General features: G+C 38.8%; 1 protein-coding gene across 7 annotated transcripts in view; it reads right to left on the reverse strand.

Moving 5' to 3' along the window:
- LOC133478515 (mucin-2-like) overlaps positions 1–10,037 on the reverse strand; it is a 40,660-nt gene extending 30,623 nt beyond the window's left edge. For all 7 annotated transcript variants that reach the window (XM_061774654.1, XM_061774656.1, XM_061774657.1 and 4 more), the window contains exons 1-20: positions 9,946–10,037; positions 9,613–9,868; positions 9,397–9,511; positions 8,850–8,940; positions 8,648–8,781; positions 8,340–8,556; positions 7,402–7,527; positions 7,201–7,315; positions 5,797–5,947; positions 5,600–5,713; positions 5,455–5,524; positions 5,227–5,364; positions 3,774–3,938; positions 3,580–3,674; positions 3,209–3,335; positions 2,698–2,953; positions 2,197–2,249; positions 2,017–2,120; positions 1,766–1,917; positions 1,543–1,681 (exon numbers count right to left, since the gene is read on the reverse strand). In XM_061774654.1, the coding sequence (XP_061630638.1) occupies positions 1,543–1,681; positions 1,766–1,917; positions 2,017–2,120; positions 2,197–2,249; positions 2,698–2,953; positions 3,209–3,335; positions 3,580–3,674; positions 3,774–3,938; positions 5,227–5,364; positions 5,455–5,524; positions 5,600–5,713; positions 5,797–5,947; positions 7,201–7,315; positions 7,402–7,527; positions 8,340–8,556; positions 8,648–8,781; positions 8,850–8,940; positions 9,397–9,511; positions 9,613–9,868; positions 9,946–10,015 (2,688 nt within the window). In that variant the 5' untranslated portion in view covers positions 10,016–10,037. The remainder of the gene's footprint in view (positions 1–1,542; positions 1,682–1,765; positions 1,918–2,016; positions 2,121–2,196; positions 2,250–2,697; positions 2,954–3,208; positions 3,336–3,579; positions 3,675–3,773; positions 3,939–5,226; positions 5,365–5,454; positions 5,525–5,599; positions 5,714–5,796; positions 5,948–7,200; positions 7,316–7,401; positions 7,528–8,339; positions 8,557–8,647; positions 8,782–8,849; positions 8,941–9,396; positions 9,512–9,612; positions 9,869–9,945) is intronic.
- Positions 10,038–15,048: the final 5,011 nt, after the last annotated feature.

Raw genomic sequence — 15,048 nt, forward strand, 5'->3', positions numbered from 1 at the left:
GGTGCTATTTACCTGAAAATTTCACCAGAAGTTGGCAACAACCCAAGTAATCCATACATACAAAGACAGTAGAATAAATAAGATCAGAAATTAAGTTGTGTGTAAAAATGTGAAATGACACAGGGAACAAGTATTGAGCACATGAAGAAAGTGAAGTGGGAAAAAGCATGGAAAGTCAAGACAATACCTAAAATCTATCAATTATCAAACAGGAATAAAGCCCCTTGTCAGTGCAAATGTATATCAGCTGGTTCCGTCCGTACTCAATGGCCTACAAAAAGGTCTCATTGCCGAGGTGTGATTCAAGACACATCTCATGTTGGGTATGAGCAGAGCGCTGTCTCAAGACCATTGCAAACTAATTGGTGCAAAACATAACGATGGCATTGGTTACAGGCGCATAACTAAGCTTCTGAAGGTTCCAGTGAGCACGGTTGGGCCCATAATACGTAAGTGGAAAGCCAATCATACCACCATAAATTTGCCTCGATCAGGTGCTCCTCGCAAGATTTTTGACAGAGGAGTGCAAAGAATAATCAGAAGAGTTGTCCAAGAGCCAAGGACCACCTGTGGAGAGCTTCAAAAAGACCTGGAATTAGCAGCCACTGTTGCCACAAGGAAAACAGTGAGTAATGCACTCCGCCGCCATGGCCTGTATGTAAAAAAAAGCATGTCAAACCTCATTTAAAGTTTGCTGAACAACATTTGGACAAGCCAGTTTAATACTGGGAGAATATAGTCTGGTTGTATTAGAGCAAAATTGAACTGTTAGGATGCCATAATGCACACCACATTTGGACGAGAAAAGGGCACTGCACGTCACCCTAAAATCACCATAAGTTAAGTTCGGAGGTGGGAACATTATGGCGTGGGGCTGCTTTTCAGAAAATGGTACTGGTAAACTTCACATTATTGAAGGAAGGATGAATGGGCAAATGTACTGAGACATTCTTGACAAACATCTGCTGCCATCTCCGAGGATGATGAAAATGAAACGATGGTGGACATTTCAGCAGGATAATTATCCAAAACATACTGCCAAGAAAACTCTCATTTAGCTTCAAAGAAAAAAAAAAAAAATCTGCTAGAATGGACCACCCAATCACCTGACTTGAATCCAACTGAAAATCTATGGAAAGAACTGAAACTCAAGGTCCATAAAAGAAGCCCATGGAAACTTCAAGATTTGAAGACTGCTTGTGTGGAGGAATGGGCCAAAATCACACCAGAGCAATGCATGTGACTAGTTTCTCCATGCAGGAGGCCTCTTGAAGCTCTCATTGCAAACAAAGGCTTTTGTACAATGTATTAAATAAATGCCAGTTGGCGTGTTCAATACGTTATCCCTGTGTCATTTCACATTATTACGCACAACTTAATTTCTGAGCTTATTTGTTCTACTTTCTTTGCATGTATGGGTTATTTGGGTTGGTCCCAACATCTGGTGAAATTTTCATGTCAATAACACCTTTGGAAATATATGCAGTGATAAAAATGGTGACGTGTTAAATACAAGTATTTCAGCTGCTGTATATTACTAACCTTGACTGCAACATAGCTGCAGTGTCCTTGAAAGCCATACGTTCGTTCATCAAATGTATTATAATGACCACTTCCGTAAATAATGCAGGTTCCAGGGCATTTTTCCTCTGTGCACTCCCATTTTCCACTTTTGCAAGTACTAGATGACAAGCAGTAAACGTAAGTGCTGTTAGTATGGTGATTAAGTAAAACAATCATATATAAAGTGACAACAAGATCGTACCACATGTTGCACTGATTTGGAATTTGTTTCCCAGGAACATAGAATATTCCATCATGTTTACACGGACATTGTGATCTTTCTACACAGAAACCTTTGCCATCATCAAAAAGGCCGTCTGGACACTGACAACCTGATTCACAATCGTTGGAGTCCTGCAAAGAAAGTTCAAATAAGTACTTGAAAAACTAACTGGAACTGTTCCCAAATAAGAAGGAACTTAAGGCACGCTGGGCAAAAAATCAAAAGCTTACACAATCATTGCTGTCCAGATTTAAACAAGTTGGTGCACACTGGACTCCAAATTGCCCCGAGCCTGGATTGGAGCAGTTGAAGTACACTTTGTGTGGAGGACATGCTGTAAGAGAAGCAGAATGTTTGAATCGTAGATGTTCAACCAAATGCTTCTGCCAGTGAATGACAAACAAACATACTTGATGAGCGGGCTCTCCAAGAGTGGCAATGAAGCACCCCATTACTGCACACACTAAAGAAAGAGACAAAATATATAAACTGTAACAAATGTATAAAATAAAGGGGAAAAAAAAGCCCATACACTGTACTTTAGAAATGTGCTCTTAGCAGTCAATATCTAATGAGATCCCATAGTCGCGATTCCTCAAAATTGCACCTTTACACTTATACTTCTCAGTTTGGACAGAGAGTGTCAGAGAGGTATTCTATTAACGTTTCCTACTGTGGTTGCAGTTTGCAATCGTTTAGAACTGATCTTCATCATACTAAGAGGTGTTTCTAATATTTTACCCCTCTCAAGGAGCTAAACAAGGCAACAAAATATTAAAAGCCTCTTAAAATGGCACTTACAATCTTACATTACTAGAATTGAAGATATTGTATACCTGATGTTGCAGCTGATAAGTGTTTGCTTTAAAACCATGTGAACTCCTCATTGTAAGGTCAATTAGTCAACTAACCAGTGTTCGCCCTTGATGTTGATAGACTTCCCTGGCTGGACGATGGCCTCATTGTGATAACAGGGACATTTTTCTTTGGGGATGCAGATGGCATGTTCATCGAGGTGTTGACCCTCGGGACAGGAGCAGCCATCCACGGGCAGGAAGTCAGAGGAGCAAGTTTGCAGTGACGAACTCAACGATCTGCAGGTCAGCTCGCACCGTTGATGCTTGTATGAAAAGATCTGAGATTCTGGGCAGGTCCTTGTGTATTTATCTGTTTATTGCAGAATGCAAAAAGGTTACTTTATAGATACGATTAGGAGATCCTCACAGATGAAAATTAGTTATCCAAATAATCTTACAGAGTCCAATGGTATGTCACTGGGGATTGGGCAAAATATCGATATTCAAATATTATTGAATGGTTATCTTTGATTCACTTCTTTTACCCTAAAAAAGGTACAAATGGATACCAAGAATCTATCATCAAATTCTACGCAGAGATAAAACAACCATAGGAAGTCCTTACCACACACGTTTGCTCTCCAGTCCATCAAGAAGACTCCCTTTGATGCACACGCTCGGGCGTAGGAGGACAAGACAGCACACAGGCAGGATTCACTCTTGTCACAATTGCAGCTCGCGTAAGTGCACCGCTGTGGAATACAGCACACACTGCGAATGGCTTGTTGTAAATGTTGTTTAAGTCTGGTTCAGTCCAGTAGAATATTAACTTCTGGCATTTCCAGTGTGAAAGGTTGTGAAAGGTGATCAAATTAACCAATACATCCATACTTAGGCACACATCACAAGCACAGATCAGGGGGTTACCCTGTTGAGCTGAAATTAAATGTACTTATTTTTTTAAATGGATTTATTGCATTAACTGAAGGAACGTACCTTGTAATACACATCAGGATCTACTAATGAATGGCACTTTTCAAAGGTGCTATTTGGGTGTAACAGCAAGGCGCACCAGTGTTTGGCATACAAGTCTGGAAAGAGTGGAAACAATTTCTTTCAATCACGACAAACACACACAGCATATATGCTACACAGAGATGTCTATAGGTTTAAGCAGTGTCAACATGTACCATTTTCCACACTGAGAGCACAGGGGTCATCAAGTCTTTCCCTCGTGTCCCGGCAGATGACGTTCAACTTCCAGGTGTTACTAAATGTGGTCGCTGTCCCTTCGACAATCCCCTGAGGGGTTTTCAAGTCATCGGACAAGGCCAGGTTGTAGTTGCCACATAAACCTGATGATATAAAGGAATTTAGGTTTTATAATATGTCGGTGTTGCTGGGGTTAGGCTCTGTCACTCATCACCCCAAAGATACCACATCGGATTAATGATATACAGTATAAACAATACATGATGACATGATTCACAAGTTCGCAATCTAGCAATGTCGTACTTTTAAAAATCAACATATAAAAAGTACATATGCCAGTCTGCCAATTTAGACCTACTTAATTTGTATCTTTACAAAGACAATAATATTTAGTTTTAACAGATATTCATAATTTTGTTTGAAATATAAAGTGCAAGTAAAGTGGATATACAGTAAAAGGTCTGTACACCTCTGTTCATATGCAAGATTTTGATGATTTGAAAACATCATTTCCAAAGTTTTTCCACCAATAATGTGACCTATAACTCGTACTACTACCCTTTTTTTTCAAGAGGGGAAGTAAAAATAAACAACTGAGATAATGTGGTGCCACAAGTGTGCACACCCTCTTATAACTGGAGCGGGGGCAGTGTTCAGAAGTAATGATTTACATTCAAACTCATGTTAATTGGGATTCAGCACACACCTGTCGTCATTTAAAGTGCCTCTGATTAACCCCAAATAAAGCTAAGATGTTCTGGTAGGCTTTCCTGACATTTTTGTAGTCGCTTTTCACAGCACAACCCACGGTCTGCCGAGAGCGTCCACGGCATCTAAGGGCTCTCATTGGTCAAAGGTATCAGTTAGGAGAAGGGTACAAAAGAATTTCAAAGAATATCAATCGATATGTTTGGTGCAAACACAACACTGTTCATCACCAAAAGAATACCATACCTACAGTGAACCACAGTGGGTGCACCAACATGCTTTGGGGCTGGGGGTTTTTTTCAGCTGGAATTTGGCTTTAGTCAAGGTGGATGGATTTACTGTATGTACAGTTTCAAATGCCAGTCAGTGTTAGCACAGAACACAAAGCTTCTGCTAGAATGCAAGGCAGGAAACGCCTACTAAAACAGCTGAACATTATGGAGGGATAATCAGAGGCACATTAAATGGTGGTAGGTGTGTGCTGACTTCAAATAACCATGAGTTTTATTGTGATTGGTCCAGCCCAACATCATACGTTTACCAATCGTGACAATTTAATTGGATCTCATGATTTTGTGCGTTAGTAGTCCAGTAACAGTAGTTCTGTGTACCAGGTTTCCTGTCATACAGATTGTATAATGCAAATAGTTTTACAACTCCAACTATTACATTTGTTTTCAGAGCCGATATATATTTTGCGTTTTTTAGAAATGTAAAACTCACCACGCGTCTTTCCGTTGTAGCTCTCATCCAACCGCACATACACTTGCATGAGAGGCACGTGCTGAATCTGAATTTGCAACCCAAAACTGGTATGTAGCAACATGTGAAATGACGAGGCATGGAATATGTTGATGTCCGCTTTGAGTAAACACAAACACAACAACCAATAGTATCACTTGATGAAATGAGGGCACAACGTAAAGATGAGGGTTGGATTGTGTGATCCACCTGTATGGTACGGCAAAGTGATGGTTTGCTGGTTCTGTTTCACTGCCCCATCGGCAAAGAACATTAACACCTAAACAAAAACATAATTATTTCAATGGTGCATCCAACAACAGCCACTACTCTAATATAACAAGCTTCATCTCACATTGTTTCTGTCATTGTTTAACAGGATTTTAAGTGCCTTGAGACAAGTGTCAAAATGTTGGTTTGTACAAGGCACCAGTTGCACCTGGATGGTAAAATTCGGACTTGAGGCATCCTGGAACAAATATGGACATTTAAATGTGATTCAATTCATAGCAGCAGTTGCATACAATATTTTCTCCACCAATCAAAACTCACCTTGCTTTCCACCTTGGCTAGTGTGTAATAACAGTCTCCGTGGAAGGTGTAGGATTTGCCATCGAAGGTGGTTACATGTGAACCCTCCTCCACTGCACATGTAGCAGGCCCCTGAAGATACTCGCAAGACCATCTGCCCTGAAAACATGTACTGAGATAACACACGCAATTAAAAACGTGATCAAGATACATGTTTAATTCGTTCATGGACCACGCTCGTAACTCAAAACACTCGTATCTCAAATCAACGCACCCCATTGAAATGAATGGAAATGCACTTGATCTGTTCAAGCCCCTCAAAAACCCCAAAGTTTTTAGGTTTTATATTTTAATAAGGAAAATAGAGGCGGCACGGTAGGCGACTGGTTAGCACATCTGCCTCACATTTCTCAGGACCGGGGTTCAAATCCCGGCCTCGCCTGTGTGGGGTTTGAATGTTCTCCCTGTGAGTGCGAATGGTTTGTTTATATGTGCCCTGCGATTGGCTGGCGACCAGTTCAGGATGTACCCCGCCTCCCGCCTGAAGATAACTGGTATAGGTTCCAGCACGCCCCCGACCCTTGTGAGGACAAGCGGTACAGAAAATGGATGGATGGATAAGGAAAATAGCACGCTTTGACATTGTGCTAGCCGCAGGGAGGCAGTTCTCTATAATACAGTCATGCAGTTACAAACAAAGAATAGACTTCTACTACTACTCAGTAAGTTTCTGTAATGTTAGTACTTTTTCAGCGAGAGTAAAAATAGAGTAGGGCTGCATAATTATGGCCAAAATAATAATCATGATTATCTTGATCAATATTGTAATCACGGGGTGGCACGGTGACCGACCAGTTAGCACATATGCCTCACAGTTCTGACGACCTGGGTTCAAATCCTGTGTGGAGTTTGCATGTTCTCCCCGTGCCTGCGTGGGTTTTCTCCCACATCCCAAAAACATGCATGGTAGGTTGATTGAATACACTATACGCTATAGCATCTCATTGCATCACCATATATACAAAAAAAAAAGATTGTAAATTAAATATTTTTTTGAATATGATAGTGGTGTACTGTGCTGTATAAAAAAATTTGGCGAGAGATTCTGACACATTTGAAGGGATTTTGAATGAGCTATAGACACGTCTGCCCAGTTCGACAATGCTGCGGCGTTCGAGGCCTCGTTCGCAGTGATCAGATAATTTTCGGCATGCTTGCACCAAATGATGAAACACTGTGTCGCCACTCCTCCGCTTCATTTGATCGAATCAGATTCGAGCATAACATTCCTATGCAGCCGAATGAAAAATTGGCCGAATGACGGCTCGTATCTAAAAAAAAAAAACTTGGAAGTTGGGTAACTCTTATCTCAAGGCAGCAGTGTATATACTGTAATTGTATAACATTATGAAACCTTTCACTTACCATATCTCCTTGTCTTGTTGGTAGCCCTCGCTTGAGTTGTAGATTTTTCCATGCTTGCACTGACATTCCGATTGATCAATGCATCCTCTCATGGAAATGTCATCAAACACAGTGCCTAAAAAGTGTAAATTATGAGGGGAAATGTGATTTTAGAAGTGTAACGTTAGCGCAAACTTGGAATCAAATGTAAAGAGGACTGACCAGGTGGACAGAAGCAGCCATCCATTCTGTGGTCCTCACACATGGAACTGGTGTCCAGGTGTGTGCACGTGTCCATGCAAGGAGAACCGCTCTCCTCATACACCATGTTGTAAGGACACTGCTTGGCTGTAGCGAGAGGGAGCGAGATTTCGATTAATTTGAGTCATGTTAATGTTAAACTGATTGCATTTTTTGGGGCCATTGAGCAGTTAGTAATTACAGGTAGTATATTGCAAGTGGTGCGTTCGATATCACACAAACTATCTAGTGTTCAGCTCCATGTACTGTAAGTGTTTAAATGCAATTTTATAATTAATATAGTGTTATGGTTCAAGTTTTAAGGATTTTTCAGGTTTCTTTTCTTTTTTTTTTTTTTTTTACTCGTACCGTCCTTTGCGATTATTAGTATTTTATATTTGAGTAGTGACTCAGTTGTGAAATTAATCAACTTTTTTGTGTGAAATAAATGTTTTGTTTTGTTTCTTTGAATTAACAATTTCCCTGGTGAGTGGCTGTTTGACTTCCTTTTCCTAAATGTCCAGGGGGACAGAGGTGTAGTTGAGACCGAGTACCAAATGTTTTTTTGTTTTTGTTTTCCCATGGCCTACGGGACAGTTACAGTAACCTTATGAACTCTCTATAGAAAAAAACGTGGTTATGCAAACATGTGATGTGTCCAGGTAAAATAATCGGTAACAATTATTTTCATTTGTTGTTTGCTAGATTGTTAAACTTGTGTTTTAGTTGTTAGTCTTTATAATTAATCACAAACATATTTCATGTATTTATGTGATCTATTAACACTGCAGTTGCTGAAAAGAAATTGGCGGTAAAAGAACATCAGACAGTAAGAGAGATTATTGTAGTTGGCCCTTTAAGGTATGTAGCCAATTTAAGTGATTGATGCCTACAATAAAATATAGGAAGTAAAACTTTACCACAAAACAGTGGCGTCCTCCAGTTGGGAGGCACTCCGCCAGCATGGGAACACTGTCGAGAGAACTCGGATAGTGTGCTGCAGACACAGGTGTCATTTGTGTGGTTGTTGCAGCCACACATGTCCTCCACACAAGCCTGCACATAGGGTGCAGGGTCAATAAGCTGGGTGCAGGGGCTCCAAGACTCTGAAAGCAACAACTGGTTGCAGGACGTTTTCTAAAAGAAAACCAGATAAGCAGTAGACACAGCATTACTTGTGTGTTGAGTGGTAAGTTACTTTTGATAACACAAGGCATCAAAAACTCACAAACTCCTCGCACGAATCCACATTTGGAACATCTTCAAGCGGTTCTCCGTTCTCCTCAAAGGGGTCCTCACAATCATCATTTGGGTTATGAACCTTTTGGTTGTTGCCAAACTCAATGTGGCTGATTATTCGACCTGCAAGGGATTTTATTTATCCAATACTGTCAAATGCTAACAGAAAAGAAAAAAAATTATAAACCAACCATTGTAAATCAACTCATTGTAGACAGGAATGCCATTGTAGTCACCACAGAGTCCACAAGTGCGATTAGCATAGTCACGATCAACCTCCACCTACAAAAAAATAGAGATGATACATGTAGAATAATAAGATAAATCATCTATCAGAAAGTCGTCGACTTTTATAAGGTAAGATCAAATTGGTAACTTCCCAGTCAGCAATGTCAAGTTAATGACAATGTTATACTGTAATTGAGAGAGAGATTTTTTTTTACCGGAAATTATAAGAAATGATGGTTATATTCATCAGGATGCAAGGACACAGGAGACATACTATTAAATAGTTGATTGAATTTGTAATGTTAAATTTATGTGTTTAAATTATTACGTAACCTGATTTCTTTAACTGTGACGCAACATTCCATCTGTTTTGTTCCAAATTGAGCTTTAAAAATATATTTTGCTTATTTTTAATTTGTAGTGTGTATTATAAATAGATATACAGTATGCAGTATATATGCATTTTTAGAAAGTCTTGTTTTTAGAAAGTTCCAAAAATCTGATCTTTACCATGACTGCATCATCACCATTCCACATGACGACAAGGCCAACTTTAGACTGCAGTTTGATGTAGACATCATTATTTTCCACTTGAACTCCACCATTATAGTGTGGCAATGTGACACTAAAAAAAAAAAACAACAAAAAAAAAAAAACATCTCAGTGTATAAGATTATAAAAATCAGAAAGGAGCAAATTGCATTTTTTTTTGTTTTTTTGACTTACGGTTGGCCATTAACAGTGACCACTTCCTTGGTAAGGTGAAACGCAAGGTCATTGATGGTGACCACCAAATAGCTGACAGTTGGGTTCCCGTCATTCGTCTCCCTCCTCATGTGCACTGAGAACTCCTGCATGGCCGCGTGGCAGTCTGAAGCAAGGTTGTACTCGCACGTACCAGAAAACTGGTAAACATCACCGTCAAATGTCTTGAAGTGCTCTCTGCCCCATGTGCTGCAGATACTACTGAGATGGTTGCTGACTGAACGAGACCGAAAACAGTCGGGTTAAGACGATGTTATAGAATGAAGTGACGGAAAGGTGTTTGATTGGTCTTACCCAGTCTGGCCTTGACTTTCATGACAACAGACAAAGTAAGGAAAAGCAAGGCCACACATTTCCACTGCATGGCTGCCACAGTTCCCGTCACCAATGCAGGTAATACAGTCTGACTCTTCCCAGTCGCTCCTTATATTTAGACTGCTCAATTTGATCACACCTTCTTTCAGCAAAGTTTTATGGCCACCACATGGAAAACGTGTTGAATGTACGCCTGTCGCCAATATAATGATACCCACATCCTCCTTGTGACATCGTTAAGCAAATTTGCTTGCAGATCAATTGAGAAATTTTGGACGAATGAGCTATTCAAAAACATGGTCCTCTGCTGTCACTCATGTATTGCTCACAGAGAATTAATAAATTCAAAGATATTATTAAATTTCTCCTAAGAATAACAGAGTAAAAATTCCAATGCAAGTGCTGTCAATTACAGTAGATTTTAAAAGTGAATACATGCTATTGTAAATTAGGCCGTTCTTTGCCAACGCAACACACACGCACATAGTAGCACACAAGTACCATACGTGAAGACACAACAGTCACTCACACGAGCATCACAGACCGCGGTATTGACTCTATCTGATCTCAACACGCGTAGTTTCCAACACTCAAAGGATAAACACATCTAGCATGTGGCGCCATTACTCTAAATAAAAACATATTAGGTCAAAGAACGCATCATTAGGGGAAGGTTTAAGGGGAAGGCTTATGGAAAGTTTTGGTGATTTGCATAACCATGTTAATATATAAATACTGATGTCTTATCATGTCATATAAACATCCCAAAACGGTATTGCCTGCATGTATTTCTTAAAGTTTTCTCTGAATTACCTTAAGACATTTTCTCATATGCCTGTGGGAGATGTTTTTTTTTTTTTTTTTTTGCTACAATTCCTAAAAAGTATGCTTGTTCCAGGGAGCACGGAGTACAAAAATCCTGAAGCCTAAAGAAAACCAAGTGAACCCTACATGAACAACATGTAATCTGTTTTTATATCACAATTCTGCTCAACTACTGGAACACTTTTGACTTTGGGATGAGTGTGCCTGCCTGCCCAGAATGCTGCAGCTTGATTTGTAATTGTTGTAAACGAGAGCAGATTACGCTAGTTCTGGCTCATTTGAAAATCACCTTGTTTTGTTTGTCCTTGTGTATTCTAAGGTTTGAGTTTGTTCATCATCTTTCATTTATTCCTCTTGTACAGCACCCATTTTCAACGTAAATAAATGTTTTTGTTCGATTGATTGATCCAAATAAACATACAAATGATTTCAGAGTTTTGGCATGACGGTTGTGGTGAGCTGAAGAGGTCTGTGTACAAAAGGTGCCCTCGCAATTTTCAAATGAATTGCACTGATTATTATTTCCCTTTTTTGTTGTTATTATTCTGAAATAAAAATAGAATAAAAAACAGCATTTTAACAGGGGTGTTGGACTTTTGCTGACACAGAATGACATCACTAACTCCATGTTGAGTCAATGCTTTTAAACAAAACATGCGTCACTCCATCTGCCATCTGTTTGATCTGACTGACCGTAAAGTCACTAGGATGCTAAATATAGTGTATGCAAAAAAAAACAAAAAACAGATTCTCTTAAGTTCTCATTTTATTTTGTTGTATTATCCCTTTCCAGATCTTACAAATCAAAATACAGGAATTTAATGGTAATAGTTTAACAGTGTCATTAACACATTTTGACATTTCCACTGTATTTCCATTTCATTGTTGACCAACTATATCTAGCTCAAAATTTTCCATCCATTCACCGTAGCGCTTTATCCTCACAAGGGTCACCGGCGTGCTGGAGCCTATCCCAGCCATCTTCGGGCGAGAAGCGGGATAAACCCTGAACCGGTCACCAGGCAATCGCAGGGCACATAGAAAAAAAAACAACCATTCGCACTCACATTCACACCTACGGGCAATTTAGAGTCTTCAATCAACCTACCACGCATGTTTTTGGGATGTGGGAGGAAACCGGAGTGCCCGGAGAAAACCCACACCGGCACGGAGAGAACATGCAAACCCCACACAGGCGGGGCCGGGATTTGAACCCCGGTCCCCAGGACTGTGAGGCAGATGTGCTAACCAGTTGATTACCGTCCCGCCGAGCTCAACATTTTGTACATTTTAATTAATGCTATATATTCATAAGGAAACACAAAGCCTGCCTAGTGTTTATTTATTACAATGGTTATTCTCCCAGATTTACAATTTACTATGCTGTGATTGAATGTCGCCATAGCAGTAACCATACAAGATGCATTTACACTTTGTCGTTACTAACTATGGATGTACTGTAAATAGCACAAGCTGATTGCTGTTAAACTCAATCTGCCACCATGTTTCACGGACTTTTTAAAACTCGACACGTACATTTACGGCCTATGCGTAGCATGTTCTATAACTACACAAAAATACATTTTATATTATATGTGCTCTGGTAATGAGAATTCTATTTAATGTGCAAAATGTTGTTTATTTATTAACTGGACAGGTACCAAATCTACATGTATAACAAAGTATGTGATCAATGAAGTTGGATTTGATTGGACTAATTTGAACTGGGTGGGGGAAAAAATATAATTTCCCACATGTAAGGGTTATCTGTGGTCTGAAGGCATACCTTCATTAATAATAGTCCAAATATGCCCAAAACGTACTTGATATTCTCTTATTACAGCCCATCGTGCAGGTTAAGCCAATAAAATATGTTTCGTCATGTATTTTATCTGTGATTACGTCTGGAAAACAAACACAGTGTTATTTTGGATGACCCCAAATAGTGATTTAGTGGAAGCTCCTCCAAGTGCAAACAGGGTTTCGGACTACTCCCACTATTGGACAGCTGTATGATGAGGACATGTAGAGTTATTCTTGACTGACAGCTTTTATTGTGTTGATCAAGGGAGGGCAGGAGACGCAGCAAATTGCCTCGGAGCACGTTTGATTAGCATGTGGACAATTTCTGACTCTGCATATCTACAGAAGATTCTCTCCAGAGTTCTTTAGTTATGAAGCTGTCTTGTGTATGTTCCAGACCTCAAGGTGTTATACTTATGGATAAATGACTGCACTTGTATTGATCTGTGTTTGGAGAGGCATTCTCATATTTATATACTATGGTTTAAAAGAGCTGAAAAGGAAGAAATTAAAAGACATTGTTTGAAACTGTATCACCTATCTGTAAGTATATCTTTGCAGTCACAATTCTATGTACTTAAACTCACTTTATCCTAAATTAGTGTATTTTTCCAACCTTGAAAACACAACGTTAGTACAATCATGTCACAGTGCTTCTACATTATTGTCTGAGCTCAGTTTTTTTTACTTGCAGGAAAGCACACAAAGAAAACAGCTTAACATACACAAATGTTTTCTTTGACACGACAGGTTAATAGTTGTTCCTTGGCAGTGATGACAGCCATTTCTGAGCGCAAAGCAAACAAATGGCACCCATTTGGTTTGAGATTACTTTGGCTTCGTAGTAATTCTATTTTATTTTATTTATTTTTTTTGTTTAACTCCTCAGAAATTGATTTATGGATGACTGACCCTAACTATCACCATAATCTTCTTCCGATTGTCATTTAGAAAAATTATTTTCTGTTTACTAATAACTTACACCAGAGATTACTAACCACTGTGCCGCAGCACATTCTTGCGCCGTTAGAGATCATCAGGTGTTAATTGGGGAAAACATGAAATTGCGAAAAAACTAAATCTTGCCAATAATATTTGTCGGTCTGTAGCAAGTTATTTTTTTGTGCGTTACAAACAAAAACAAAACATTAAATTAAAAAAAAAAACATCTTAAGTAAAAACTTTCCTTAAACAAGTGAAATTAATCATGAACAGGTTTTTAGATAGTAATGAATCTTATTTTAAATGTATTTTAAATGAGAACTGTCTAGGAATGAGACAGACTATAAAACAAATATACCCCCCGGGCCCCACCACCCCCCAAAAAAATCTAATTTCATTTAAAATGTCACCTAAAAAATAACTTGATACATTTCACTTGTTTCAAGCAAATTTTCACTTTTGTGATTAACAGTTTTGTGGAGATTAATAGTTCCAGAACAATATGGTAAATGCTGCAACCTGCATGTTGTAGAGTGGAATAAATACTGATACATCAGCTTCAAATATTTGCTTAAATAAAACGATAAAACAATAATGACAACGGTTTACTTAAACTGACTTATTTAAAACACTGCACACATGGGTTTGGTCTGCTTTATTTATTTGGGTAATTCCATTCAAAATTTGAAAGTCATATTATAGAGAAGCACTACACACAGTCAGAAAGAAATATTTCCAAAATTTGAATATAGATCTATTATTTTGATGGTGAAAGCTTATAGCCAACTAACCCAAAATTCACCATCCCTAGAAACGAGAACATTATGTTAAAAAAAGAAGAATAAACAACTTTATTTTTAATGTAGAAATTAGGCAAAAATTTGCCCTGTGAAAAGTATTTTTCCAAAGGTTTAATAAATCTATGCAATGTATGAGTATTGAGATGTTCCTGTACGAATGTTGTCATTTGTTTAATTGTAATTGTTCAACTGGACAATCTGACTGATGCCACTACCAAATACTGTATATCACCATAACATGTTTAATTTGCCTTTCGTTATTCAATTTACCTATTGGTTTGTTGATTATTGTTTCTTTTTTTTTTTTTTGTCTTTTTATGCATGCAGCCTTAGGATGTGTAATCTCATTTGTATGATCTTAATTTGTGGGCCTGGTACAATCCTCTTTATAGCCTGCTGAAAAGTTACTGTACTTATGCTATTTTAGCATGACATAAATTTTAGCATGACATAAATCTTTTAAACATCGAAGAAATAGTAGGATTATAGGACAGCATGTTTTGTAAATGTTTTACGTTCTCATGCATCGCCTTCTATAGGATGAACGACGACCTCCCCAACATGGCCGCCACGTAGGCACGTGGGTTATACCCAAGAGGAGCGGCGTAACCAAAAACGAGAGGTTGCATGCTGCAGACAGATACTCTTGCATTAATATGTAATCCTACAAGTGTCTGTAGGGGGCGCTATTATATTAAACTGTGACGTGGGG

Source organism: Phyllopteryx taeniolatus, chromosome 5 (genome assembly GCF_024500385.1).
Source record: "Phyllopteryx taeniolatus isolate TA_2022b chromosome 5, UOR_Ptae_1.2, whole genome shotgun sequence".
Classification (NCBI taxonomy): domain Eukaryota; kingdom Metazoa; phylum Chordata; class Actinopteri; order Syngnathiformes; family Syngnathidae; genus Phyllopteryx; species Phyllopteryx taeniolatus.